General features: G+C 36.9%; 3 protein-coding genes and 1 non-coding gene across 4 annotated transcripts; all 4 read right to left on the bottom strand.

The window, feature by feature from the left end:
* Positions 1 to 82: 82 nt before the first annotated feature.
* LOC109016143 (elongation factor G-2, mitochondrial) lies at positions 83 to 13577 on the bottom strand. Its single transcript, XM_018998595.2, has 20 exons — positions 13016 to 13577; positions 11842 to 12063; positions 11247 to 11368; positions 10982 to 11132; positions 10265 to 10336; positions 5436 to 5531; positions 5274 to 5362; positions 5071 to 5137; positions 4652 to 4690; positions 4307 to 4367; positions 3711 to 3820; positions 3523 to 3597; positions 3366 to 3434; positions 3121 to 3242; positions 2439 to 2564; positions 2130 to 2250; positions 1898 to 1998; positions 1750 to 1810; positions 646 to 699; positions 83 to 521 (listed from the first exon to the last, which is right to left on the bottom strand). Exons 1-20 carry the CDS (start codon positions 13427 to 13429, stop codon positions 420 to 422), a joined length of 2274 nt encoding a protein of 757 aa, XP_018854140.1. The 5' UTR covers positions 13430 to 13577; the 3' UTR covers positions 83 to 419.
* A 1007-nt stretch (positions 13578 to 14584) lies between these two features.
* LOC109016154 (cell number regulator 6-like) lies at positions 14585 to 19467 on the bottom strand. The gene is made up of 4 exons (XM_018998604.2): positions 19190 to 19467; positions 18242 to 18356; positions 16195 to 16457; positions 14585 to 15078 (listed from the first exon to the last, which is right to left on the bottom strand). Exons 1-4 carry the CDS (start codon positions 19301 to 19303, stop codon positions 14860 to 14862), a joined length of 711 nt encoding a protein of 236 aa, XP_018854149.1. The 5' UTR covers positions 19304 to 19467; the 3' UTR covers positions 14585 to 14859.
* Positions 19468 to 20714: 1247 nt separating this feature from the next.
* Positions 20715 to 25978, bottom strand: LOC109016217 (carotenoid cleavage dioxygenase 7, chloroplastic). The gene is made up of 7 exons (XM_018998657.2): positions 25152 to 25978; positions 24083 to 24211; positions 23845 to 23976; positions 23078 to 23350; positions 22604 to 22689; positions 21693 to 22007; positions 20715 to 21115 (listed from the first exon to the last, which is right to left on the bottom strand). Exons 1-7 carry the CDS (start codon positions 25912 to 25914, stop codon positions 20969 to 20971), a joined length of 1845 nt encoding a protein of 614 aa, XP_018854202.1. The 5' UTR covers positions 25915 to 25978; the 3' UTR covers positions 20715 to 20968.
* On the bottom strand, positions 22350 to 22446 carry LOC118344599. Its single transcript, XR_004798379.1, has one exon. It is a non-coding gene; the product is annotated as a small nucleolar RNA snoR135 (small nucleolar RNA).
* Positions 25979 to 27428: the final 1450 nt, after the last annotated feature.

Here is a 27428-nt window from a genome sequence, read left to right as displayed (position 1 = left end):
AGCCATCCAATTGTTTCCATACAAGCCGAGCTCAAGGCAAGCTTCATGGTAATTGGTATGCATCATTGCAAGGAAGGAACAATGAGAAAGGAAGGACAAACATCTTATTGTATAGCTCTCTATAGAGAGAAATAACTAGAATGTGACATGATACACTTTCAGATATTATGGTACAAGCTTGTGACTGGAAAGTACAGTTGGTATTCTACATCAGTTGAAAAAAAAAAAAAAAAAAAAAAACGACAACTTGAATTTATTTCTGCCTTTCAAAATTAATTGATCACCATAGGATCAAACTTATCAGCTATATCGTTTTCAAAATAAGCTCATAAATCTGAAATTAAAAAAATCCCCATAACAAGCTAAATATCACTCTATCAATAAATATTAGAACAAAATGCTTCAATTGAAACCGCCATCTATTCAGCCTTTGTGCCCTTGTAAGTGTTTACTAATTGCATCTGCACGTCATGAGAAACTGGTGAATGCTCTTTGTATTCCATTGTAAATTCGCCTTTTCCCTGCACAGATAGAGGTATTGACAATTCTTTTAAAAAAAGGTATCAACAATAAAATTACAGACACTCCCACCGGAAAACAAGCAATGCAACATTTTTCATTTCACAGTACAATTTTCTGCTTTACCTGTGTCATTGACCGAAGAGCTGTTGAGTATCCAAACATATTGTTCAGGGGAACCTGGAAAAACAAAATGATTTCTAAGAAATTTCTTACTTTTAAAACCAACAAAGAATTCAACTGCTACCAATGTAAACAAATTATTCTTCTAATTTTTTTCTTGTCATGGCAACAATGTAATAAAAATCGGCTCAACGATGCTGACTTTGTTTTTACTAACATAATGGTGTTTGAATTAAACAGAGATAAAAAGATTAAAAAAAACAACTTAATACTAGCCTAAAAACCCTAATGTTTTGAATCAAACAATGCCCTAGAAAATTAAATCGTAATGATCCAGAGCAACTTAACAGCATATTGGCAAAGTACTCATCAATCACAAATGAAATCATGATGGTTTAGGATTTTTTTTTTTTGATAAGTCACCCAAATGTCAAAACTGTAACAGGAGCCAACTTGCAAGCCGAACAAACAGGAATACAAGTATTAGATTTCTGCGTTAATGTATGGAGATGATATTCTATGGGTTGGTTTAGGAATAAAAATGGATGTTAATGTAAGTTGATAGATTCCATGGACAGTGATCAGTTACACAATTCTAGGCAAAAAAAATGACAGAAAATAATAGGAAGAACAACAAAGGGATTCCATACATATAAATTGGGGGAACAATTTATGAATCCAAATATTATTTCGTAACATATATTTATAAAACAACTTCATGGCTGACAAGCTAGCAATCTCCTTTGAGCAATGCTGGTACTGTTATCAAAATTTCAAGGAAAAAGAGAGATGAAGTGACTGTAGAACAATGTAACTTGATGCCAGGCTTGTAGAGCACAATGTACAACATCCATATATAACATACTTATGCTGCTGATGAAAGACAGACCTGATTTTTTAGGACCAGAAAGGAATTGTTTTTATAAAATAAAAGTTAACTAATACAAAAGGGATGTTATCCCGGTACACAGAAAGTATACATAATCCACTCAACAAACAAAGGAAAATGAAGTGAAGATATTCCAAGATTCCGTAGGTCCATAATAAAATTAAACCTAAGCATTGAAGACATGCATAAAAAATCAGAACATGGAAAAAAATGCTTACATTTGCAGTAATAACAGAATCGTCTCCATCCTGGTCATTTCCAACGATGACACCTTTTCTCCTATCATAGCATATATGCAAGAATATTATCGGTTAGAGAAATCGCAAGAACTTCATAATACTCTGGTAAACGTTCAAGAAAACTGACTTGTTGATATCACCAGCAACAGTGCCCTGAAATTCTGTTGGAACTTTCAACTCTACCAACATGACAGGCTCCAAAATTACTGGTTTAGCAGCCCCATAACACTGTATAAACACATGGAAGTAAAGAAAGCCAAGTAGTTATGTTAAAATGATATTTGCAAGCACAAAGCATAAATATACATGATAAACCCATTTTACAAAGAACAACACTGAAAACAGGATGTTAGAATGACCTGTCTAAATGCATATATTGAGGCCAACTTGAATGCAAGTTCACTGGAATCCACAGCATGGGAAGCACCATCTGTCAAAACAACACGAAGATTTTCGACTGGATGTCCAATTAATGAACCCCTGTAACATGAAGAACAAACAAATGTGTACAAGCATTATACCAATTCCAATTCACAAGGAACTAAGTCGGTGCTATGATATAAAATCTATGGTACTTCTCAATCTTATTTATTTTTAAATAAAGGGATTAAATAACCATGACACTTGAAATAGAAGGGTGCTATAACAATAAAGAAAGTGGCACTTACGAATTGGCTGCTTCTTTAAAACCTTTCTCAATTGCTGGGATGAAATTTGATGGTATAACTTGCCCAACAATCATGTTTTCAAATTCAAACTTAGTTGATGACCCTGGAGGAAGTGGTTCAACATATCTGGCCAGCATATAAAAAAAAAGGAGATTGCAATAACCAAACAGTGGGGGAAAAGTAAGCTATTTACATCTAATTCACATCAGAACCATCTATTTTGCCAATGCATTGACCTCTATTTTTTTTTTATAAGTATTTTTTTTGGTCAGTAAGCAATACAATTAAATTTAACTCACCCATCAAAGGGAATATTTTTCTTTTCTTCTTTTTTTGGTCAAGTATACTCAGAGAGTGAGAGAGAGATCCCACTTCAAGTAACTTTTTATTGGTCTTCAAGTAAGGTTGACATTAAGGTAACATCCCCGTGATCAAGTAATCCTTTTTGTTCGGTTTATACTTTGGGATGGCAGAGGTCAATAGCATGGCCATTTAACGGGATTAGAAAATTAAAAAAGGCAAAGCAGAATAGCGATAATTTTTTTATCAGTAATAATAAAATAACACACCAATGATGTGTTCCTCTTTCTTATCGGTCAGAGAGGCCCAGTAATGACACAGAAAGAGAAATAAAGAAATGAAATTCATCGTCCCAAGTATAAGCACAAACCTAAAACCTTACCCAGTTACTCGCCCATATTGGCCTTGTCCGCCAGTTTGCTTCTTATGTAAATAATCAAATTCAGCACGTTGTGTAACAGTTTCTCTGAAATTTACACGAGGCTTGCCAACAGTTGCATCAACCTGCTCAAGGAAAGGAGAAACCGTGAAAGATGAAGACTAGAATCCTGATATGGGGCTGCAGACTTCCATTAAGAAACAGCATTTAAAATCCTGATTTTCTACTTTAAAAGTGGGGATGGATACCTTATACTCTCTCCTAATGCGTTCAACATATATGTCCAAATGCAGCTCTCCCATTCCAGAAATAATTGTCTAGTCAGAATAGCAATATAATGACAGGGTAAGAATGATATAATTGCTTGGTAAACTAAAGGAAAAAGGTGAAACCATAAAATCAGACCTGCCCACTCTCAGCATCCAACCCAACACGGAAAGTAGGATCCTCTCTCTGGAAACGATTCAAAGCCTTCGAAAACTATCAAAAAAGGAAAACATGATAGTTATCATGTAAACCAGAATATTAGCAAATATATTTCTAAGTAAACTAGCAGATATGTACGCAGACACACTTCAACAAAAACCACTCACTTGTCCTCCTGAATCTTTAGATACTGGTTGAACTGCTAGAGACATCACTGGCTCAGGGACATTCATGGAGGTCATGGTGTATTTAACTGATCCATCGGTAAATGTATCTCCTGATAACACAAGAAAGCATAAATACGTTATCAGGTTCGAAGCCTCAACACAACTATAAGCAATCTATGTTATCATACCAGTTCCGAATACCAGCATCTGAAAAACAGTTAAGGAAATCCAAACCTGCTTTGTCTAACTATCAATGCCCATTTGACATTTGACATATACCCCTTCTAAAAAATTAAACTTGCACTAGCTCCTCACCTTTTTTTTTTATTGGTAAACAAGATTTATTGATCATAAGAATAGACAAGAAGCTCCTCCCCATTATCACATGCCCCCATGCTATTCAGATAACTAAAAAACAAGAGTAATACTACTCATCATCCCATGATGTGGCATTAGATAATTGGAGACTATTTATTATATTTAACTTGTGAACCTTTCAATGCCACATAATGGGATGATGAGAGAATGGTGAATAGATTTTTTCAAAAAACAATACAGAGCTATAAACATCGATTTATACAGAGGAGTAGTGAGACCTGATGCACAATCCACACCAAATACGGCAACTATTTGACCAGCATGTGCCTCTTGAATATCCTGTAGATTAGAAAAAAATACAAGAAAAAGAAGGGTAAATTAACAGGAGTTGAAACCATAACTCAAAACTCTAAAATCTACTCATCCAACATGAACTTCTTCTATTCTGCAAGATTTTGGAACGAAACCTACCCCATCCCCACCCCTCTATCACCTGAGCCATGAGGTCCATGACCCAAGGACTAACAGAAGACAGCAAAGAAATGTTTCATTTCACATAGAGAAACACCCAATCAAATAATTAATAATTAATTGCTATGACGAATGTCAGCACAATAACTAACCTCCATCTCATCAGAATGCATTCGAACCAAGCGAGGAACCTGCACCAAGAAGATAATATAGCCTTAGCTAGTAATTGAATTCTATGAAAACTCCATAATTTCTAACTTGAAGTCAAATTCTTGAAGCGGGACTAGCAAAGTGAGACGGGCAGAGTATCATACAAGCAAATGAGCGCACAGTTTTCCCAATACTTATTTAAAATGATGGATCAAAGAAGAAACTCAAATTGAAATATCTCAGTAAGGAATTTATTCTGGAATAGTGAAAGGTTTCATCAACCAAAACTTGCAAGCATTTGCATCTCATCTTCTTTGAAATGACATTGGCATGTGTTAAATTGAATAATTTATAATATGGTTCTGAACAAATCTCATGCCCATACGCTTAATTTGGAATACATTGCATGCCTTGAACTGACCTTAATCTTCTTTCCAGTGTTTATGTTATGTATAAAATCACCCTTCCGAATAACTCCCTCGTAGATTCTTCATTGAAAAGAAAAAGAAAATGTTAAAATAACTGTTTATCTAGAGGCCAGAGCACTGATATAACCAGTACACAAATATAAGAATTAGAAAGTTGGACTAGCATAAAAAGAAAATATACACCTCTCAGGATTACCTTAGATATGTCAACTGACCAAAGCGCCCTTCCTCCAATTTAAAAGCTAACGCCACAAGAGGTCCATCTGGCGTTCCTGACAAAGTAACCTACAGGAGAATAAGACTTATTAGTTCCCCAATCAGGTTTTATAACAAATAACAGTAAAAAAAACTCAAATACCTTCTCTTCATTCTTAGTCTGGTCAAGAGCATGGTTACTCACTTCAGTTGGACAAGGCAAATAACTAAGTACACCATTAAGAAGTGGTTGAACTCCCTGCAGTATACAAAGGGCAAATTATGAACAATACAATCAACATACATCTGATAGTTGGACAAACAGGTAGTACAATAGACCTTCTTTCACTATGCTAAGCACTTGTGCACATACCTGAGCAGCGCATATCATTCACATTTGTTTTATTAGGATATAGACTGCATCAATCAAATTCAGTAGATAAACCAGAAAATTGGGGGGGTGAGACCATTATGCATGTATGCAAATAAATAAAAAGTAATTGTGAGGTACGATGATAACCAGCATCGACAACAGCAGAATTTAGAAATGAAACAAAAAGCAGGGAAAAATTTTGTACGCTTATTTATAGCGTTGTTCCTCCGATGCGAATTTGCCACCCTATGAAAAAACTTTGTACACTTATCTCCCTCCTTGAGCCAGAGTGCCCTTGATTTTTGTCTCCAAGAGATCTCTTCCATCAATATTACTCTTTCAAGTTTGGTGACTACCTGACTCTTGCGAGCTTTCTCGGGTTCATAGAGAGTTCTAGCCTCCTCCTCGGCCTCTAGACCTTGTAGCTCCTCTAGAAGGGAACGGCGTTGTAGAAGCACATTGCCAAATACTTGTTCATTCCATTGCTTCAAATCATGTTTCAACACTTTTAGCTTTCTTGCCATTATGAAACTTGGAGAGCCTTGGAAATCATAGGAAGACCATCATTGTCGAAGCTTATCTACAAAGTAACAAAACTATCAGATTTAAGCCACATTTTCGAATTTAAAATATTTTTTCCTCCTTGGATGCCCCCATAGTCTAAGAGGATGGGGAAATGGTTTGAGCATACCCTAGGTAGCCTTCGCTGAGTGACATTCGGAAAATGTAACTCCCATTCTGGAATTAGCAAAAATCTATCAATTCTTCGACAAGGATGGAAGTTCACGAGTGTTGGACCATGTGTACGTGCCTCCCATTAATGGAATATCCATGAGCGCCTGTTTTGTGATGAAATCAAAAAAATCCCTCATAGTTGGTGCGATGTGGGATATACATGATCTCTCACTCGGGAAACAAGAGACATTGAAGTCACCTCCTATACAACTTGGTAACTCCCACCAACTAAGAAGTCCCGCCAATTCTTCCCATAATGACCTTCCTTCCGCATCAATATTAGGGTCGTATACTCCTGCAAAAGCCCATTGGAACCAATCTTCTACATTCTTAAAAGAGCAAGCCACAATGTATTCGCCTTCACAGTCCTTTAACCTTTCCACCATCCTTTAATCAAACATAATAAGAATACCACCGAATGCTCCTTTAGAAGGAAAATATGACCACCCAACACGATGTCCTCCCCACAAATTTTGAATTATTTTCCTTGTTATTAATTTTAGCTTGGTCTCTTGTAAACATATGATATCTCATTGCCATTAACGAAGTAAATTTCTGACTTGGAGCCATTTGTTGCGTTCATTCAGCCCCCTTACGTTCCAATAAATTATTTTTGGCTTCATATAGGATTGGTCATTACCCGCCCATTGAGACGCTCCCAGCTAGCACTCTTCTCCCCTCCATCATCATTCATAGCCCATATCAGCCTCTTGAGTTCTCTTTCTCTTTTTTTATCCAAATTAAAGTGAAGAAACAACTTTGGATTGTGCACCTCCAGCTTCAATAGCTGTAAGTAATGCCAAAAATTCATCTTCAAAACCCTCACAAGTCATCCCCACACAATAGTTGATCTCTATGGCTTTTCGAATTACCCAATCTGACACCTTCAGATGGAATGAGTTCAAAGGAGTAGGTTCTTCGCCCTCAACAGAGAACCTGCCCCTTGTAGGCTCAAGTACAACCAGAGCCCGCTCCACTTCATCCTCCTAAATTACCCAAGCCTCCCACACCATCAGAAGTGACATGTAAGGATTTCTCGGCAACCAGAGGGTCTTCCTGTACCAAAGTGGGTGCTTGCACAGTATGGTGGTCTGTCAACTACCCGGAGGTCATCGACAGGAGTGTCTGTGGCTTCCCGTAGAGCTCCAGCCCTCCCAATGACCCTCCCTTCATCTCAATTGCATGGACCTGAGGCATTCCCACCACCGGTGCCGGGGACGACATCTTCTCAACTGTGGTGGCGGGAATGCGACCCAAAGAAGGCTGACGCATCTATCTGTGTCTCTCTGCTGGACAATGGCTCTCCCGTCGTCGAGATCTTCAGCTAAGCAACCTCCACAGACGTCTGCAACCCCACCGGTGCACTGTTTCCTCTACAAAGGTGACCGTCGACGAGGTTCCTTGCCGGCAACGAGATCCCTTGCCAGTGAAGGCCCGGCGTACCAACCAGCCCATCTGAGGACGTGCAGCCCTTCTCAAAGGAAGGTCCAGTCCTTTTAAGACACCATTTCAGCTTGGGTCGGGCTTGACAAATCTGGCCCATGTTTAACTTAGCTTTCCCTTTGTCAAGCCTTAAGTTCAGCCCGTTTCCTTTTAGTTTTAGCAATTTTGTGCCAAATCTCTTACCAGCCCATTTCAAGCACAGGTTCGAAACCAAATCCAATTTAGCTGTAAGAGCTTCTACAGGCTTCGTTAAAGAGCCAAAAACTTCTTTCAAAACAAAAAGGACCCCTTGCACCTCCCTTTCTACTAAAGCAACATGGGACAAGCTGCCACCCCCCCTTTTTGGCATAGTCCCTCAACCATTCTCTGTTGCTCTTCCTTTGTTGTTCTTTTCTTTGTGTAGTTGCACCAAAGAGTGGTTTGAACCACCCAAGACAGCCGTTCATTTCCCAACACTGCCCATCACCGCTTCTGCATACAATATTTCCTACCTCCCCAACCCCTTTCCCTTGTTTGTTGCTCTGTCCATCGGTGGTACCAACGCTTGCTTCTTGTTTACCTGACCACACCATCAGAAGTGACATGTAAGGATTTCTCGGCAACCAGAGGGTCTTCCTGTACCAAAGTGGGTGCTTGCACAGTATGGTGGTCTGTCAACTACCCGGAGGTCATCGACAGGAGTGTCTGTGGCTTCCCGTAGAGCTCCAGCCCTCCCAATGACCCTCCCTTCATCTCAATTGCATGGACCTGAGGCATTCCCACCACCGGTGCCGGGGACGACATCTTCTCAACTGTGGTGGCGGGATGCGACCCAAAGAAGGCTGACGCATCTATCTGTGTCTCTCTGCTGGACAATGGCTCTCCCGTCGTCGAGATCTTCAGCTAAGCAACCTCCACAGACGTCTGCAACCCCACCGGTGCACTGTTTCCTCTACAAAGGTGACCGTCGACGAGGTTCCTTGCCGGCAACGAGATCCCTTGCCAGTGAAGGCCCGGCGTACCAACCAGCCCATCTGAGGACGTGCAGCCCTTCTCAAAGGAAGGTCCAGTCCTTTTAAGACACCATTTCAGCTTGGGTCGGGCTTGACAAATCTGGCCCATGTTTAACTTAGCTTTCCCTTTGTCAAGCCTTAAGTTCAGCCCGTTTCCTTTTAGTTTTAGCAATTTTGTGCCAAATCTCTTACCAGCCCATTTCAAGCACAGGTTCGAAACCAAATCCAATTTAGCTGTAAGAGCTTCTACAGGCTTCGTTAAAGAGCCAAAAACTTCTTTCAAAACAAAAAGGACCCCTTGCACCTCCCTTTCTACTAAAGCAACATGGGACAAGCTGCCACCCCCCCTTTTTGGCATAGTCCCTCAACCATTCTCTGTTGCTCTTCCTTTGTTGTTCTTTTCTTTGTGTAGTTGCACCAAAGAGTGGTTTGAACCACCCAAGACAGCCGTTCATTTCCCAACACTGCCCATCACCGCTTCTGCATACAATATTTCCTACCTCCCCAACCCCTTTCCCTTGTTTGTTGCTCTGTCCATCGGTGGTACCAACGCTTGCTTCTTGTTTACCTGACCATGCATAGGCAGAGCATGTTTTATTTCCCTTGAGAGGTATTTATAGCCCCTCTCTCTTTTGCTCCTTCCAGGATCACTAGAGGACCACAACGCCCACTGCCACCATATTCAATTACTTCTAAGTAATGCTCAAAATCATTCGAGCAGCGATGTGCAAATAAAGCCTTCGAACCATCTCGATACGACTTGTAGAAAGTTTTGCTTCCAGTTGATGAGGTGCATTCTTCCACTATATTGGCCAGCCAGCCAGCAAGCACTGCTTTGCCTGAAAACCATCTCCTTAGTGGTCTTTCGACTCCTCTCAATGATGCGTAGACAGCTCCCCCCTCTAATGAGAATGCAAACATCTTCATCTCTATCAATAGGTGTTTTATGAGACCCATCTTAAGCAAATCACAGCTAAAACCAATAGAAATCTTATGGAGAAGAAATCCGGCAAAGTTCACCAGAAAATTTTGCCATTGTAAAAGTGTACGGAGAGAAAAGTGTCAGAAATTCAGATTATATGTGTCTAATATAAAATATATATATAATCAGCCGTTTCAGCAGTTTGAACCAAGTTCGAACTGGGACCAAACCGACCGATGTCGGTTTTCATATTTTTCTACCGCCAGCCAACTGGTTCTCGGCCGATTTCGGACTCCGGCGGCCGGATTGCGTCGATTACAGCTGGTGTGGTTGGTTTTTGTACAGCTCTAATTAATACGAATAGGCATAACCCAAGTACACAAGGAGGTATGCAAAAGATAACACATATTTAGGAAGAAGAAATAGAAACCAGAAAATCATGAAAATTGAGGCCATTGAAATAGAGGCAATTGGTTTAGAAGCATCACCAAATATATTTTAAATATACAAGTATATTCTTATGTTACCTTGTTTTTAAATGCACTACCCATGAATACAGGTACAAATTTCCGTGCTATAGTTGCTCGGCGAACTGCTTCCTACACATAATAACAATTTTTTTTTATAAGTACATATAATAACAACTTAATTTCCCCTAAACAGACAATGACAACAGAAGGTCAGCAGTATTTAACAATGCAACGAGTATATATAACCAATAATAAAAATATTCTAAGGGTAACTTTCCATGAACTTTTTATTTGAAGGGGATGATAAATTTTTTATAGTTTTTTTCACAAGAATGCTAGTCAGCTAAAAGGTCAGTGTTTATAAATTGATAATCTTAGTCAGCTATGGACTTACTCTATGGCCTATTTCCACCAAAGATTGCAAATGGAATTATTGTCCACAAAAAAAATCTGAGAAAGCCATGAAATGAGGGTCAAATTGCTTCCTTTAAATTGATTTCAGAATTGACATGTGTAATTCGCAGGGACTGTATGGCTTTAAAGGTCATGAAATAAGTATCTAGGGTTTCTAAAAGTCTTCTTGTTATTTTATTAGAGTCCAAGCTAGTATCTTATCCATCAAAATTCAATCTCTTGGAGCCATAATTCAATCTACAAACCCTAACCCACTCTTCTGAAATTCTAGACCATAGGTTCACAATTCTTCAAACCCAAAGCTACCGTAAGCACATGCAGACAGGTTCTACATCAATATCAGAAAGCATACTGACACACCTCGAGTTCAGTAGGCGATATGGGCTCATCATTTAGAAAAGCCTCAGCAAGTTTATCATCAACTTCAGAAACAGCCTCTATTAGTTCACGTCTCTTTTCTGCAACAAAGTTCTCCATATCGGTAGGAATTTCTTCAATAACAACTTTGTCACTGCAATATGCAATAAAAATTAGAAAGATTGGAAACATAAGACCATGTCCAAAACGAACCAAAAAGATTGAAATAAAGATAAAACAAAAAAATATCATATTCATAGAAACTGACCCACTGGAACCATGAAAATAATATGCTTTTTGTTGCACAAGGTCAACAAGACCCTTAAAATCATCCTCCAACCCAATTGGAACTTGCAAGGCAGCACTGTGATGCCGGAGCTTAGACCTTGCCTACAAGGGAAATCAATCAGGTCAGCATGTCAATGTTGAACATTCGGATTTCTGATCATCTACAGTTAACTTGTCTAAATTTCAAACTAAAACAAGGGAAAACTACTACTTTTCAGATTTCCCTAATTCTCACAGGATTGTTGACCAACATAAATCTAAGTATTTGAGCTCTCAATATTTTTTTTTATAAGTGGGCTCTCAAACATTTTTAAAAAATAAATTAAATTAGGTTCTTTGCTGAAAATCGTGGACAAGGAAATTGTAAATTAGATGCTTTACCTTCCATTACAACAAGCAGTAAATAAACTAAGAAAGAAAAATTTTGATTTTTTATAGGTAAAAAAAAATATTTTTTTAATCAAGTAAATAGGCAAAATCCATATACATGGGAAGTATACATGGATAACACCTAGTTACAAGTTAGGAAGAAAACACTTTGATATTTCAGGGTGTATCATAATTCAATAGAATACCTGGTTCAGAACCTTCCAAGGATCTGCTCCCATTCGATCGAGTTTGTTAATGAATGCAAGCCTGGGAACCTCATATCTTCTCATTTGCCGATCAACAGTGATCGACTGGCTTTGCACACCACCAACACTACAAAGGACAAGAATGGCACCATCAAGAACACGCAAAGCCCTCTCAACCTCAATAGTGAAATCAACGTGACCAGGGGTGTCAATGATGTTAATCTGCAAATTTTCCAATTGCAGATATAAGAGAAATCCAGCAAAGCAGGCAACTTAATGAGCCAGGTAAATGTGCAAATTCACAACACTCCCAAGCTTTTAAGGTATATATTCAAATTCATAACAATCACAAACTTTTAAAAAGATATCAATAATTCAAGTTCTGCTTAATATGTGTTCCTCTGATTCACTGCACCAAGAATAAAGACTCAAGCTTTGATGTGTTGTCACGACTTGGGATACACTAATTACATTGGGTTCAATATCACAAGAAGACTACTCACAATTTGGATTCACCATCTAGAACACGCCCACGTAACACCTCGTGAAGCATAATCTGATATTCAAATAAGTCTTTTTTTTATAAGTACATATTCAAAAAAATCTTTGCATAAACAGCCATGGCGAGGTACCAAAACCTCCCACTCAAATCCATATGTTTCATAGGGGGGAACTATATCATGCTACAGAACCCTGAACCACAAGGTTGTCTGAGATTGGTTCTAATTCTATTTGTTACAAATTGAGGACATGCTAGTCATATCTGCAAAATTCTTGACGATGACTGACACAATTCCCTCAGCATTCAAGTTCTTGTTTTTCTTCTTATGTGGTTTCTCAGGAGGCAGGTTCCAACTGAAAACAATGGCATAACGCCGTAAACTGAAGAACCCAAAGCTCCTTCTACTTATTTCCCTCATTTATCAGTTACCACAAGAAACCCGGTCATGACAGATTCTGAATCAGAATCGAGGTACAATTAGCACATTTCAATGGTAACATTATCTTTTGATCACTTCTTGCACTTTTAAATGGAAATTGATTAATTAGTTTTCCTAAATTTTATAAGCAACCCTTTCTAATAATCTATTTCCAGCTCCTTCTACTTCTCCTACACTTTATCACCGAGAAAACATAAAAGAACCGAAGCCAATAATAGGACAACACATGGTACCTGATAGCCGCTCCAAGTACAGTAGGTGGCGGCGGACTGGATTGTAATCCCCTTCTCCCTCTCCAAATCCATGGAGTCCATTTTGGCTCCGACCCCATCTCTCCCTCTGACCTCGTGTATTTCATGGATCCGACCTGTGTAGTAGAGAACCCTCTCCGTGAGCGTGGTCTTGCCGGAGTCGATGTGAGCCGAGATACCGATGTTGCGGAGACGATCCATCGATTCCTTCCACCACGGCTCCTCTCCCTCCTTTGCAGCACGCGCCAGGTTCCCAGACGAAAAATGGCGGAATTGGAGGTGGAAGTTGTTGCTGAGGAGGGTGGTCATTGGGGATGGAGACTGGGACGCCGTCGTTCTGGTAGAGTAGAGTGTGTAGAGAAGACGGGGTGTGTAGGGTCTTGGGAATCGTGCCATGGCGTTGTCTGCGTTGGGTTAAGGGTTTCTGGTGGTGGTGAGGAGTTCAAACTTCAAACCCTAAACCCTAGAGGGTTTTGTGTCTCCGACGCACACAGGAGAGTGGAGGGGTCCTAGGAAGCGGGTCCGTACGTAATCATATGGCAAGGACTGCTCGGAACTGATTTTCTATTTTTTAAAGAGTAAGACTTAGTTTTTATTCGTAATTCATCTTAATCTATTTTAATTCATCTTATTTTATTATTATAATTTTTTTAAATTTTCATATAAAATATAATAAACAATTCAACTTTTTCAAATTTCAAAATAATTTTCTCAAATTTTTACATAAAATATAATAAATAATTCAACTTTTATTTTACTATTCATAAACTATCTCAATTCATCTCTGAATCCAAATCATTCATAATTATAAATTCCAATTTTCCATATATTTTTTTTTTAAGCGAAAATTGATGGTTGCTTTTTTTATGTTCAAATCTTAGGACTTGTTTGGTTGTTAGTGATTGTTAGGCTACACTCAGTTCAATTGAATTTGATTTAAATTTAAATTTTTTTTAATATCTAAACATTCAATTATTAAATTATTAAATTCATCTCAACTTAAAAATTCTTTATACGTGGATTTACAATCTATTTTAACTCAACACATCTTTACACGTGAAACTAACAACTTTTTTCAATTTTCTATAAATTTATATAAACTCATATTAACATTTAAACATATCTAAACTCTCTTAGGTAGACTTCACATAATTCATTCTACTATCTCAACGTATTACTATTCATAGAAAATTTAATTCAGCTCAACATTCAGACGTAACGTTAATTTTGTAAAAATTTTGAAAAATTAAAATTTATTAAAATATAAAAATTTAGGTAGATTTTACAACTAGACCTTTTTTTTTTTTTTAGACCCAAGAAAATTGTGAAGCTGTGCCGAACTGTATTTTTAACAAAAGTTTAGAAAACAGGTGAACAAATAGTTCATTTGCATCAACCGCAATGTTGCATTTGACCCAGCCTAAAAGGTTACCCAAAATTGGCTTAGCTTCAAGATTGATTATGAAAACAGGCCACACGAAGTATACAGGGAGTTATTTATACTGCATTCCAAAGAAATACTGTCATGGTGAATGATTTGTGGCAAACCAGTTGGCTCTAACTGTCCCATTCACCAAACATCATGTTATCTTGTAGATAACGTGTTGTTTGATTAATTGATATTCAGAATCATCTGGCTAATATTGTTGCTATCATGGCAATCCAGTAATGTTGATGTATAATATTCTTTAAACACCAAGAAAAATTAAATAAATAAAGCACTTTGATGTAAGGCTCTGTGCATGTTGATCCACTTGACCCAGAAACAGAAATAGAAATGACGGAAGGAAATTTCTTTGGGGTCCTGTATAAAATAATTGAAAACACTACAAAGGCTGAATTTCCAAATTGCTTTGTTCTCCATTTTCGGGGGCGGATGGCACAGACTCCTCACCAGCGTTCATTTCTTGAACTGGTGGAGGATTAACAACGGTCATGGCCACAGCAGCATTATCAGATAAATGGTTCTTCATCTCCCTGTGCTCCTGACATATGGCACACCAATGCATGCAGCAGTGCACCAGGCAGGGGTCGCATGGTGAGGTCTGCAAACAAGCAACACAACGAGTCAGCACACAGCCATGAGCACATCTGGAAATGATGCTATGTGAAAATGAAAAGTTCCCCTTGCTTTCCAGTACCAAATGAATCTTCAGGGTGTCCAAAAACAAAATCAGAAGCTCAACATGTCATGATCAGTTGTCTAAAACCATACTAAAGCCATACATTGCCAAAGCGAAGTTACTCTTATGATTAAGTAATCACATTAAGCACATCGTGACGGACATGGTAACAGGTTTGTTATTTAAAGAGTAACCTGGACAACTTGTCTTCAGAGGATATGGTATCCTTCATGTTGGTTCCAACTAAGGATTTTGACATTTTGTTGTTTCATTTTTTCCTTATTCTTCTTGTAATTAATGGCAATGCCATCCTAAAGAGAGCCAGCTTCCTCTCCACATCTTGTCAGTCCTCCCTGAACTGACTTGATCTACTAACTTAAGCGATGTGGTTAAAACTTAGCTGTAGACGAGTAGTGTTGGTAATGTGTCACATGTGAAAAGGATGCAATAAGAAAGAGAAGAAAAAAGCCATATAATTTGTCGCATCCAAATGCTCAACCAGAAATCCTAAAACAAGCCATTATTTTGGGAAACTCAAAAGTATCCTCCCAGCAAAAATAATTCACAAAAATGCAGATTTGTCCCAGCTATTATTTCAGAGATAAATACCTAAATCAGCATTGATGAAACAACAAATATACCGTAAATTCATAGAACCTAGAGGCAAAACTCCCATCACTGTTGTTGCACATCAAATCTAATATAACCTATTTGTTACATTAGAAAGCTAGACCTAACAAAAAAACCCATTTCCACATATGTATAGAATCTCATGAATTAAGAGAGAAAAAATCTGAAAATACAATGCAGGCAATAATTAGAAAAGGGAATAAAAGTGAACCTAAACCTCCATATATTCACAGGCCATCTACATTTCCATAGTTCTCATATAGTGCAAAAAACTGAAAGCATAAGTGGACTACATATCTGAGCATGTCTATATGCAGGTGATTCCAAGTTCAAGAGAATGCGTGATCTGGCTTTTGGCTTTTGCAAGGGATGAAATTCAAGATACTAACAAGAGAAAATTGAAATTACCTTGAGATGATATCTCTTTTGCAATGATTGTCGAAATAGACCAGTGTAGATGCCACACATCCACCAACCAAAAAACAGGCCCTCACAAATGAGAAATGATGTCTTAGGATCAATACCATGTAAGAGAGCTGTTGCTGCTGCAAGTGCAAGTCCACCCTCAACACACATGCCATGACAAACGCATGCATTGGTCCACGGAATTTCTTGCAAAGCTTCAACATTACGCCCAAACAATACACATGGGCAGAAGAGTCCAGTCCAACCTGTAACATGACCTCAATGACTTTAGAACGATCAACAATCGTGAAAAGAATGAACAAAGTAGAGAAACCCCAAAAAGGTAGTTACACTGCTCTTCCATTTCTAGCCCTTCTATTTTTTTTTTTTTTTATAAATAAACAGATTTTATTAATAAAAGAATGGGCAAAATGCCAATTACAAAACTCTTATGCCCTAGCTAAGTAGGCACATTAGAAGCAAGGAAATCATGTAAGTCCATGTCATTAAAGTCCTCAGCAATAACCCAAGTACAAAGAGTTCTAAAAAATAAAACTTTTAGCTCCTCCACCAATCTCTCCTTGTCCTCGAACGTCCGCTCGCTTCGAAATAGACTTACAAGGAAATCATTTCTAGCCCTTCTACTACGTGTTCTGAAATTTAAGCAGTCTATGATATATGATTCAGCAGAAAATTAGCATCTCTAAAATGCACTTCCTGTGTGAGTAATATAGCCTCATAACCCACCAAGGAAGTAGATTTTTTTTCTTGCACATTAAACAGCTGCAGTTGGCCAAATCCAAAAGAAAGTTGCAGTTCCTAGTACTCCTAGTATCATGATCTTGGATTCTTGAGAAGAACAATTCTCTTCACTTTTATTGAAAAGTATGCTTATATATGTGGAAGCAGAATGTTATTCTGGTATATTATATAATAATGCTCATATGGATGGTGTTCAACAAGAAGAATAGAAGAATACAATCAACTTGGACTTGAACGTAACTTAGTTGTTGGTTAATGAAAAAACTTAGTCGTTTGATGTGGTGCTTATGGTTGGAAAGGAATGGGCGGTGGTTTGTAGATAGAGAACGTTCATTTGGAGGAATTAGAGAGTTTTTCTTTCAAACTTTTTTTTTTTTTTTATAAGTAATCAAAGATGTATTAATAAAGATAGGCAAAGCCCAAGTACACAAGATGGTATACAAAAGATGAAACCTATCTAGGTCGAAGTAAGGGAAACTAGAAAATCATGAAAATTCAGACCATTAAAATCTAAAGCAATAGCCCATAGAAATAAAGTACGAAAAAATAGCGTTCTAAGTTCCTCCGGGGACCGCTCTTTGTTTTCGAAGGTCCGATCGTTGCGCTCTTGCCATATACACCACATAATACAGATCGGGATCATATTCCACACCGCCTTGATTTGTTTTCTTTCGAACTTTATGTCTTTGGGCGAATGTTCTCGTTCTGAATGGGGATAATTTTCATGATTTTCTTTTAGCTTCTACTAGCTCCTAGCTTGTATTTATGTGTTTTCGCTTGTATACTTCCTATGTAATTGGGCTATACCTATTTACTTGTTTCAATAAAACTTCTTATTACTTATCAAAAAAAAAAAAAATTTGAGGCAGCATATGTGTTACATTAGCTATAATCTATTTCAATCTAACAACAGATAAGTATGATTCACTCAAGTACAATCACACACTTTCGTTGCCCCATAATTATATCTGTATATAAATTATAATACCTACCCGGTAATATAGGTATCAAATAGGCCACAATTTTTGTGGATTCTATTTCCTAGTTGTTTTCCTAGGCGTTCCCTTTCTGTAAAAGTTTTCACCAATGCGCCCATGACAGAACTCTCCAATGCAGACCTCATCTAACCCTTTCCATCAGTATCCAATCTCAATTTAAACAATCAGCAAACACAACTTCTAGACTTACCATAAATGTGCCAAATTATGAATTCCACAAAAACTGAACGGGGCTTGTAATTCAAAGTTTGAATGCCAACTCAATAAAAGTAAAGCAATGGGGCCCTTACAACTTTCAGTATCTTCAGCACAGCCACAAATCCCAGTTGTCCAATCTTCATCAGCAGGTGGCTGGTAGCTTTCAGGCAGTGGTTGACCACATTCATTACATTTATGAACGATTAACTGTCAAATAGGAGATGAATTCTGGGATTAAAATATTAAAGCATAAATAATACTCAAATTATATGGGATAATAACTCATGCAATGGAATCTCATATTCTGCTTTGGAATGTCAAAATAAAACCGTTTGTGTTGGGAGGGAGAGATTGGGAAGTTAGAGAAAGCTGCAGATTTTGTTTGAATGATTATTCAGAGTTTGTAGACAGACAACGAACATCTTTCTCTGCATGGTGCGTGTGTGGAAAATGGTATCTAAGAATTTCAGGCACGGTGCAAAATCAATGATTGTGGAAAATAAATAGAACATTTTTTCATATGATCAATGAAAGCCAGCCACATAAAGCAAATATCATCAATGCACAGATAAATGACTATAAGTTCAATGTTCACGAGCCGAAGAATCACACTCAAACAGTTGAATGCCTTTTTGCTACGCGGCAAATGGTTATTCTAGGACGGAAATTCATCAGGATACTAACCCTTAGTTCAGCTAGCAAGAAAAGGGTCAAACTGAAAGTGGAACGATTAATAATGCATTCAACCATACAAATTCCATTGTTTTCGACCGCTCCCTCAAATACCTTTCCCAAACATTTTTCTCGGCAACCAAACAGAGCAAGATCTAACTCCAATACAACACAAAAAAACCAAAGATCGGTATCATAGAATAAAAAATAAAAATAAAAAATCAAGTAAACAATGGGCCGTCGACGAAAAATGCACAATATAATACAACAAACAAACCCCTATGAGAATACACAAAAACGACACAACCAAAATGTCAATAAATGTAGTGACTCTAAGACGCGAATTAGGATTTTCAAAAATGGATGACCTGAGGGACTTGAATTGGCTGGTTGAGCTCTCCCGGAGTGATTTCTTCCAGTGGTGCTTGATCCTTCGTCAATTTCACGTACCGCGACTGCGGGTGCATGTTCCCATCGGCCATCTGATCTCGCCCCAAAAAAAAAAACGAAAAGAGAACCCAAACATATCAGAGAGAGAGAGATGTGAAACCAGAGACACGAAGCATGCGAATGGAACTTTGGGCAGACCCGATGCTTCACTTCTTCAACCCACAGTCTTAAAGTCTTAACAGCGAAACAACGTGGTGGTTACATTTACAAATCAACTTGTATTAAAACGACGTCGAGATTAATTTTTTTAATATATATATATATATATAGAGAGAGAGAGATTTTATTTATCGAATTTTGGACTAAAAACAATTAACCAAGTATATGCATTCAAGCTAGGCAGACTTTAAAAAAAGAAAAAAAAAATCGTCTAAAAAATGCCTGAAATTTTTATTGGATCTTTAACATTTTTATTTGATCAAGGAAAGGGGGAAAGAAACAAAGTTGAAAGAGAACCCTAATAAATATGAGTCATTTTATCTCTAACGATCTCATTCTCATGATTATTCAACTTATAATACATCATAACCTCTCACTTAAAAATGAAAATAAAATATTCATTTTGCACCTCCAAGTCGTCTCTTTTTTCAAACTACACCTCAAACTATCAAAATCAATAATTTGCTATCCAAATTATCAATTTATCTCAATTTACACTCCATTTCACCTAATAAAAACACTTGTGTATGTGTGTATGAATAACGCTATGTGTCATGATGAATGCTACTGACGGTGGATCACGATTCAATTTTTTTTTACTTAATGATTAATGAAGTATTTTTTTTAATGATGTTGTGACTTTTTTAAAATATTTAAGAATATAAAAAAATGTATGAAAAAAAAAAATCAAATAGCTTTATCAGGATAATCTCTAGGACTACATCCTCGGTAGGTGTAGCACGATTCATGCATGTATATATGGCATTGTAATTTTTTATTAGAGAAAATTTCAAAGATTTATTCAAATTGGGCATTGTAGACTTATTCAAAGATTTTAGAGTAGCGTTATATTAATACATCAAGAGATAAATGGATATAACACGTGAATCCTCCAATATTTAATGTCATATCCACCTAGATATATTTATCTCTAAATTATAAAAAGTATGCGAAAAAGACTTTTGTAAGGGATATACATATACTTATTCATTATGGAGTACTGATGTGTTTGTAATAGTTGAATAGGCACCACTAATGAAATCTTGAAGAGGCAGCATGGCTTTTGGGGACAAACAACGAGTCATTTCGAACCAATTGCCTTCGGTTTTTTCTTCAGCTTTTACCTCTGGTGAATGGTTGTGCAAATGCAGCAAATCAAAATTCTTAGTCTGTCTTTCTCTTACACATTTCGTATGCTTTTCATTTTTACTTGATCTATAGTAAATTTTATATGGCATTACACTTTTTCTCTGCCATAAGTAAGAACAATCACGAATCAATACATTTTCAGAGATATCATTCTCATTTATTTAGAAAAAAGAGAGAAGAAGAAGTTTGTCCTGTCTGGATAGTGAGAAATAATTCTCATGGCTTTGATCTCCATCATTACCTCCAGGTAAAATTCAACGAATGGAAAATATTATTTTCTCTGAGCTAGTTGATATTGAATTCGGGCTAGCAAAAAGAAGCAACTTAACATTACAAGAATCCAAAAATATAGACAGAGATCCCAGAATCTTAATAATATCAAAAACTAATTAATTGTCAGCAGCCCAAAAACCATGAAAACCGAGAGGGAAATTCAGGTGTTTGGGGACTTCAAGTCTTGCTACGAGTGCATTGTCTTCCCCAATCCTCTTAGGATCGAGAATTACAAGATAGCACCTTTGTACTGAAACGGCATACTGCAAGATGGAGGAGGGGAAAAAGGAGAGAGAAAGACATTAGCATACAGCTGATGATCAAAATAAACCCATAATGTAAGTAAATGTCATCCATGACCAATTGATTCTGTTTCATAGATGAACATGTCTCATGTTTTCATCTTCTAGACATCCAAGGTTAATCACTTAACCATGTTATATAAACGTATATTCACTATCTAGGCCCTGAAAGTTTAGTGGGAGATAAATAACATATGAAGTGAACCCCCACAATATTTATTATACTATTAGCGTGAGTTTTTCAAACAGTATTAAATGCTTAATATATAAATGTTGTAAGATCCGGTTCATATGTTTATTCATCGATCTCCCACTTAAATTCTCAAATTTGGATAAGAAGTTGACTTCTTAAAATTGATGCTCTAATAAGATGAAAAATTGTTAATTGTTCTAAAATTCTGAAGGAATTTGAGTACTTTAATCATGCAATATTATCACATGTTTATCAGGCAACCTCAACTGGAGAAGCAGGCGCTGCAAATGAGAGAAAAGATGATTTGGTTTTGTTGCATACTGTGATCAAGACATGATTGCTCACCTCAACCACAAGAAGGTATCCATCGTCTTCTTCATCTCCTTTAGGGACAAAAATAGGCTCACCAATGAATCTCCGATTACCGACAGACCATGTATGTGTAGATTTGCTGCACAGGTTCAGCCTCACCACGGTATCAAAGGGAAAGTGCGGCAATGTTGTGCGAGACCCAGAAGAAGATGCTGCATAAATGTACTTGTTCCTGCTCCCAGAAAAGGCTGGGTTAATAACAGGAAAATCTGACGAGTCTTTCCTCTGATTCAAAGGCTCCACACTACATCTTTTTATGTTCCCATTGGTATCTAGTTGAATGAATACCTGCATGTATACATGAATTAGGTCGACTCGTTTTATTGATTGGAAATTTCATACGCTTTTTATGTTGATTATGCTTGGCTACCGCGTTTGCCATTTTTATAAGCGTTTTATAGAATGTGCTGGCTAACTGGTACGTATAAGCATTGATGTATATATATGAGCAGTGAACACACCCAAATGGAAAAAGATTTCCTCTGAATTTAGGAATAGAATCAGTGAGATGAAGAGTATTGATTTAGTATAAAATGATGGATATTTTGATCATTTTACGTCTTGTTGACAGATGAAATGGCTAAAGTACCTCATACTTTTTTTTTTTATAGGTTAAAAAAGGATAAAAAAAGGTGCGGGGAAGATGATTGTTGAGAATTTCAATGGTTGAAATGAAATACAACTGCCCACCTTCCCCAGATGGATCTTACAGGGTGTACCTCATACTTTATACCATCGATCCATTTCAAGAGGATCCTTCGTGTCTTTGAATTTGAGGGTCTCAATCAGGAGAGAGGCACATTAAGTAAGCCTTACAATATTTATTACTACTTGCATGAATTTTTCAGGAAGTACTAAATACTTAATAAATGATGATAGAGAACCTGAACAAGACGTGCCATCGGCTCATTTTCACCTCCGTCGACGTTCATAGCAGAAGGGTCTAGCTTACCATTTTGCCAATTATATCCTGTAAAATGAGTAGGTTAAAATATTTTCTGTCAAAAGATGTGTAGCATAGCTTTATGGCTCATGGCAGTAGCCAGCATTAACCTGCTCCAAAGTTAAAACTGAACAATGCAGAGGCACCAAATTCTGAGATCATAAACTCCCCGATAACTTTCGCCCATGCCCTAACTCTCGTTTGTGTTATGCTTATATATAATTTTATTCCCATTTAGTATTACAATATTTGAAGCCAATTCTTTGTGGTTATGGTTATAATAATTCAAATTTACTTTGGTTAGAGACTTTAGTCGAACCTAGTATTAATATCACATTATCGCCCTAAAAAAATTTCCATTAACCAGCAAAAAAAAAAAAAAACAATTGCAGGAAAAAAAAAAAAACGTACGTACCAAATAGTTTCTGAAAGTTGAACCACTGGTAAGAGCAAGTGGCAGCCAGTATTTGGATCTCTGAATCCCCATTGACATCCTTAACCTCAAAAGCATTGCCAACATGTAGCAACCAAAACTGTGAAGGAGCTTCAACAGGCACTCTCCAATCTCGACTTCTACCACATTTATCTGGAAATCGAGGAAGTAAATATATGGGAGTTGTGGGCTTACTAGGATTCACCGATAACGCTGATATCATTGGAGATATCCCACACACTGCTGCCATTGAACCTGAACTTCGAATCATACAATTCAATCTCATTGTTGTTGTAGCCGTATAACTTGGTAATATTTTTATGACTTTCAGCAACATATAATAAATCGTTATAATCCTAACTTTTTTTAATTTTATTTTACCATTTTCAATCAAGGTGTAATCTTTGCTTTCTAGCTAGGCGAAGAATCTATTTGTCATATAGTTGGGGGGTGAAAACCTTTCGAACATGTTCCAACAGACCTGAAATTAGTGTCCTGTCACTTCTCGATAGTTCAAAACAGAACAACGAAAAACATGAACTAGTTATTTACAAACACAATGACTTTTGCTATAACCAATTGGCCAATGAAATGGAGTGGTACTCAAACGTGATTTATATCCTTCATGGCAAACAACTCAAATGTTGTAATTTATAAGCTAGAGTACTTAATTCGTCAAGTACTAATGATGTTATCAAGTTGGTGACATGCTTTTCCTGCATCTCTTTGGGTACAGTACTGTACATTACCTGCAAGATCAAGCTTGATGCGATTGGCAAATAGTATATAATGAGTTTCCGTGAAGGCCCAATCATGGATCATCAAGTGATCAGGGATATTGAACTCTTGCTTCATCAGCAACTTGAAATTTGAATCAAATTCTGCAAAAGATAATTAATTATTTGAAGAGAAATTATACGTCTGTTGTGATTTGTTAAAAAGTTAAGTACTTAATACGCCTTATTTATATATATAGTACTTGTTTACCGTAAAATGAGAAGGAACTGCGCGGAAGTAGCATGTCCTCTGCATTGCATGACGCCGTAAGGAGTCTGTTCATGCGAGCATCGACCTTGTAATGAGACAACAGTCGCTTTGGTGGCATTTTAAACACTCCTGTGGAAGTTCACTCCAATATAATTAGGGGGAAAAAATGGATAAGACATTTCAATACGAGCTTGCCAGTTATATTATTTTTATTATTTTTAAATATTGTACCCAGTTTTATTAAGAGAAATAATACAGTTACAAAGAGATTATATAAAAATAAATTCATAAATTTATATAGCTTTATATGATATGTTAAATTTATTCTACGATAAAGTAACTTTAATCACATTAATTTATATGTTTACTTTTTGTGGTTAAAATAATTTTTTTTTTATTAATAAAGAAATAAAATATCATATATACTGCAAAAAGAAGTTGTTGAAAAATTACATAGAGGTCTAGTACCCCCCAGCCAATATAAATTCAACACGAGGAGCAATTTTCCACGTCATTCAATATATAAACATTTTGTTTACTATATTAATACCAACGAAATGGTAATTTAATATGAATAATGTTAGATATAAATTCTAAATAGGTAAGTCATATATAAGTCTTTTGTAAAATAATAGATCTCATAAATAAATAATAATTTTTTTTTTTTTAAGATGATCGAGATCTATTTTTTTACAAAGATTTGTTGAAACTTATTTATTTGAAGTTTGTACAAATTATTTCTAATTTAATATATATTTCGTCTATCTTGATAACAACAGGCCGTGTTTTGTTCCCTTCCTAATTGTAGTACCCCTTCTGACCACCAATAGATCATATTACAAATCATATATTAATGCTGACTCATGCATGCATGGATAAACTTTCCCCAGACAATATTTTTCTTTCTTTCAATTTTATTATAGTTGATTGATGACGTAAATATTATGTTGATTTTCAACAAGAATTTATTGATTGGGTGTCATTTTAACAAAATGCATGCAACCAGCAGTGGCCTTAGCTCTACTCCATATATATGCAATTAAATCATGATTCTTTTTCATATACGTACCATACAAAATTGGCTTCAAAAGGCCGGCAGCTACATCCCATATACCACCGCTATTCTTCCCACTATCCGGCGGCGAATCACAACCATCAATCACATCGAGCCTCCCAATTGTATCCAACGTCTCTGATTCAATCTCATATGGCTCTCCACCTTCCCACAAACACAATAGCCTCCCTCCCCACCTCAGCACACTTGTATTAGCCACGTTCTTCATCACCTTCGTATTCCCAACCTTCCGCCCCCCTTTCAGCACTGAAAATGGTCCTCGATGGGTGAAACGCCACGTGTCAGTTGCAGGATCATGCTCCTCCGCTTGAGCTTGAGTTCTAACATACCTAGCCATGAATTTAACCTCTCTGCATACCCCATCAAAAGTGAAAGCCCTAAGGTAGCCATGACCATCTAGTGGGTGAACTGTTGAGCCATGGTCATCGGTGAACAGCCCTGGTCCGGTCAAGTAGTACGTACCGGAGGGAAAGTCATGGGGTATTGCACCGTCCACAACGCAAAGAGTGATCGGTTTGGTTGTCTCAGAGCGCTGTGACACAAATAGGAATTGGTAGTCCCAATATGCGGCCACGGAGTCATCAGCAGCATGATCTAGGATTGAAGGGCTTGGAGCATGGGTTTTATTTGATGTGGGAATGGATATGGCGTGTGGAGGTGCTATTTTGACTTGTGATGGCATTCGGTGCACCACCGCCGGCAACTTTGTTGGCGAAGAGAAGCACGTTGGAATAAAATGGTGGGGTTTGGCTAGCATCTTTGGGCAATGAATATTTGGAAGTGATCAATGAGGTTTTGTTTTGAGCGGTGGTAACTAGGCACTGAGGCATATATATACACACATACGAAGGTGTCACGAGTCCCGGGATATTTGTTTTATCTTATATCGAAGGGAATGCTGGTGTGACATGCAATTGGCTCGGTAATTATTGGCTTCAAAATATTTATTTGCTATCCTTGTGCTGTTGCATGCATGGTCGACGTTTGTGCTGGTACAGTACTGTGTCTGGTGGGGGCACATGCATAAAATTCATGGAAGACATATTTTGCATTTTCAATGTGGCAGACATAATTTTTGAGATTTCCATCTTTTTAACTTGTTGTTTAATGTCAGGGCAAGAGCATGAACCCATTTGAGTCGATCGACATTAAAAAAAAAAAAACAGTACTCTGAAATCATTAATAAATCCTCCACTTGCACAAGATACACCACTTTGTTATTTTACTTTACAATTTTGTGTACCGTTCTAGTTTGACATGAGGAGCATATGATCTCGACCTGAATTCTTTCATAAACTGACATTTGTTTCCATCCAACTATAACAATAACAAAATATGAGTAATATTACGTATCGTCGTAGAATGTGAAAATGTTATGCAATCGTTTTAAAAATAGTAGATTCTACTCTTAAAAAATTAGTTTTTATTTTTATTTTTTATATAGATCTTATATTTATTCATTTTTTTCAAAGAAATTGTGCGACGCTTATATAATTCATGACTGTAAATATCATTTCTTGTTAAATATATATCATATATATAAGTTGGGTTAATTGATACTAATTATAATAATAATTAATAAATTTTAAAATAAAAAATGCATTTGTGACGTCGTCGTTGGAAACTTTTCGCTAGTTACGAAAAAAGAGAGGATGGCAGCTGATCTCAAAGGTGCACCTAATTATTAAAGTATTAGATTAGGGAAGTGGAATGAAATATTAATTAAAACAATTAAAATATATATATGGGGGTTAGTGAAGAAAACAATGATTATGAGATTGATCCGAAGAGGGATATTGGTACGATACTGTCCGAGTAAAGACAAGATCAAGCATATACGTACACACACACATAGGGCCGTTTATAGAGGAATCTGCTTAGCTCATCCTCAACTCAAATCAAAGCTCCATTTTGGGGGTAGTTAATTCCCATTTGAACTTCACTATGCTATGATTTTTTATCTCATATTTATGAGTCTATTTTGACTCGATTTGCATTTGGTTGGACGTTGGTGGGTTCATTCGTAGTACTCAATCAAAGAATCATAAACTAATTTACTAATATTTTTAAAATTCAAGAAAGCAGGCGTACTACGTGTGTTCATTCATGAAGAAGTTCTACAGAAGACATTCCAAGTTATGAATTGTTAAGTCGTGGAGAGATTGAAAAGTATTTGCAAAGACTACCGTATTAATTGATCAATTACAAAAGTCTTGTTCGATCCAAAGAGGCCACACATGAATAAAAAAGGTCACAGTCGATCGATTTCTG

This window comes from Juglans regia, chromosome 14 (assembly GCF_001411555.2).
Source record: "Juglans regia cultivar Chandler chromosome 14, Walnut 2.0, whole genome shotgun sequence".
Lineage (NCBI taxonomy): Eukaryota > Viridiplantae > Streptophyta > Magnoliopsida > Fagales > Juglandaceae > Juglans > Juglans regia.
This window is presented reverse-complemented; position numbering and strand designations above follow the sequence as displayed.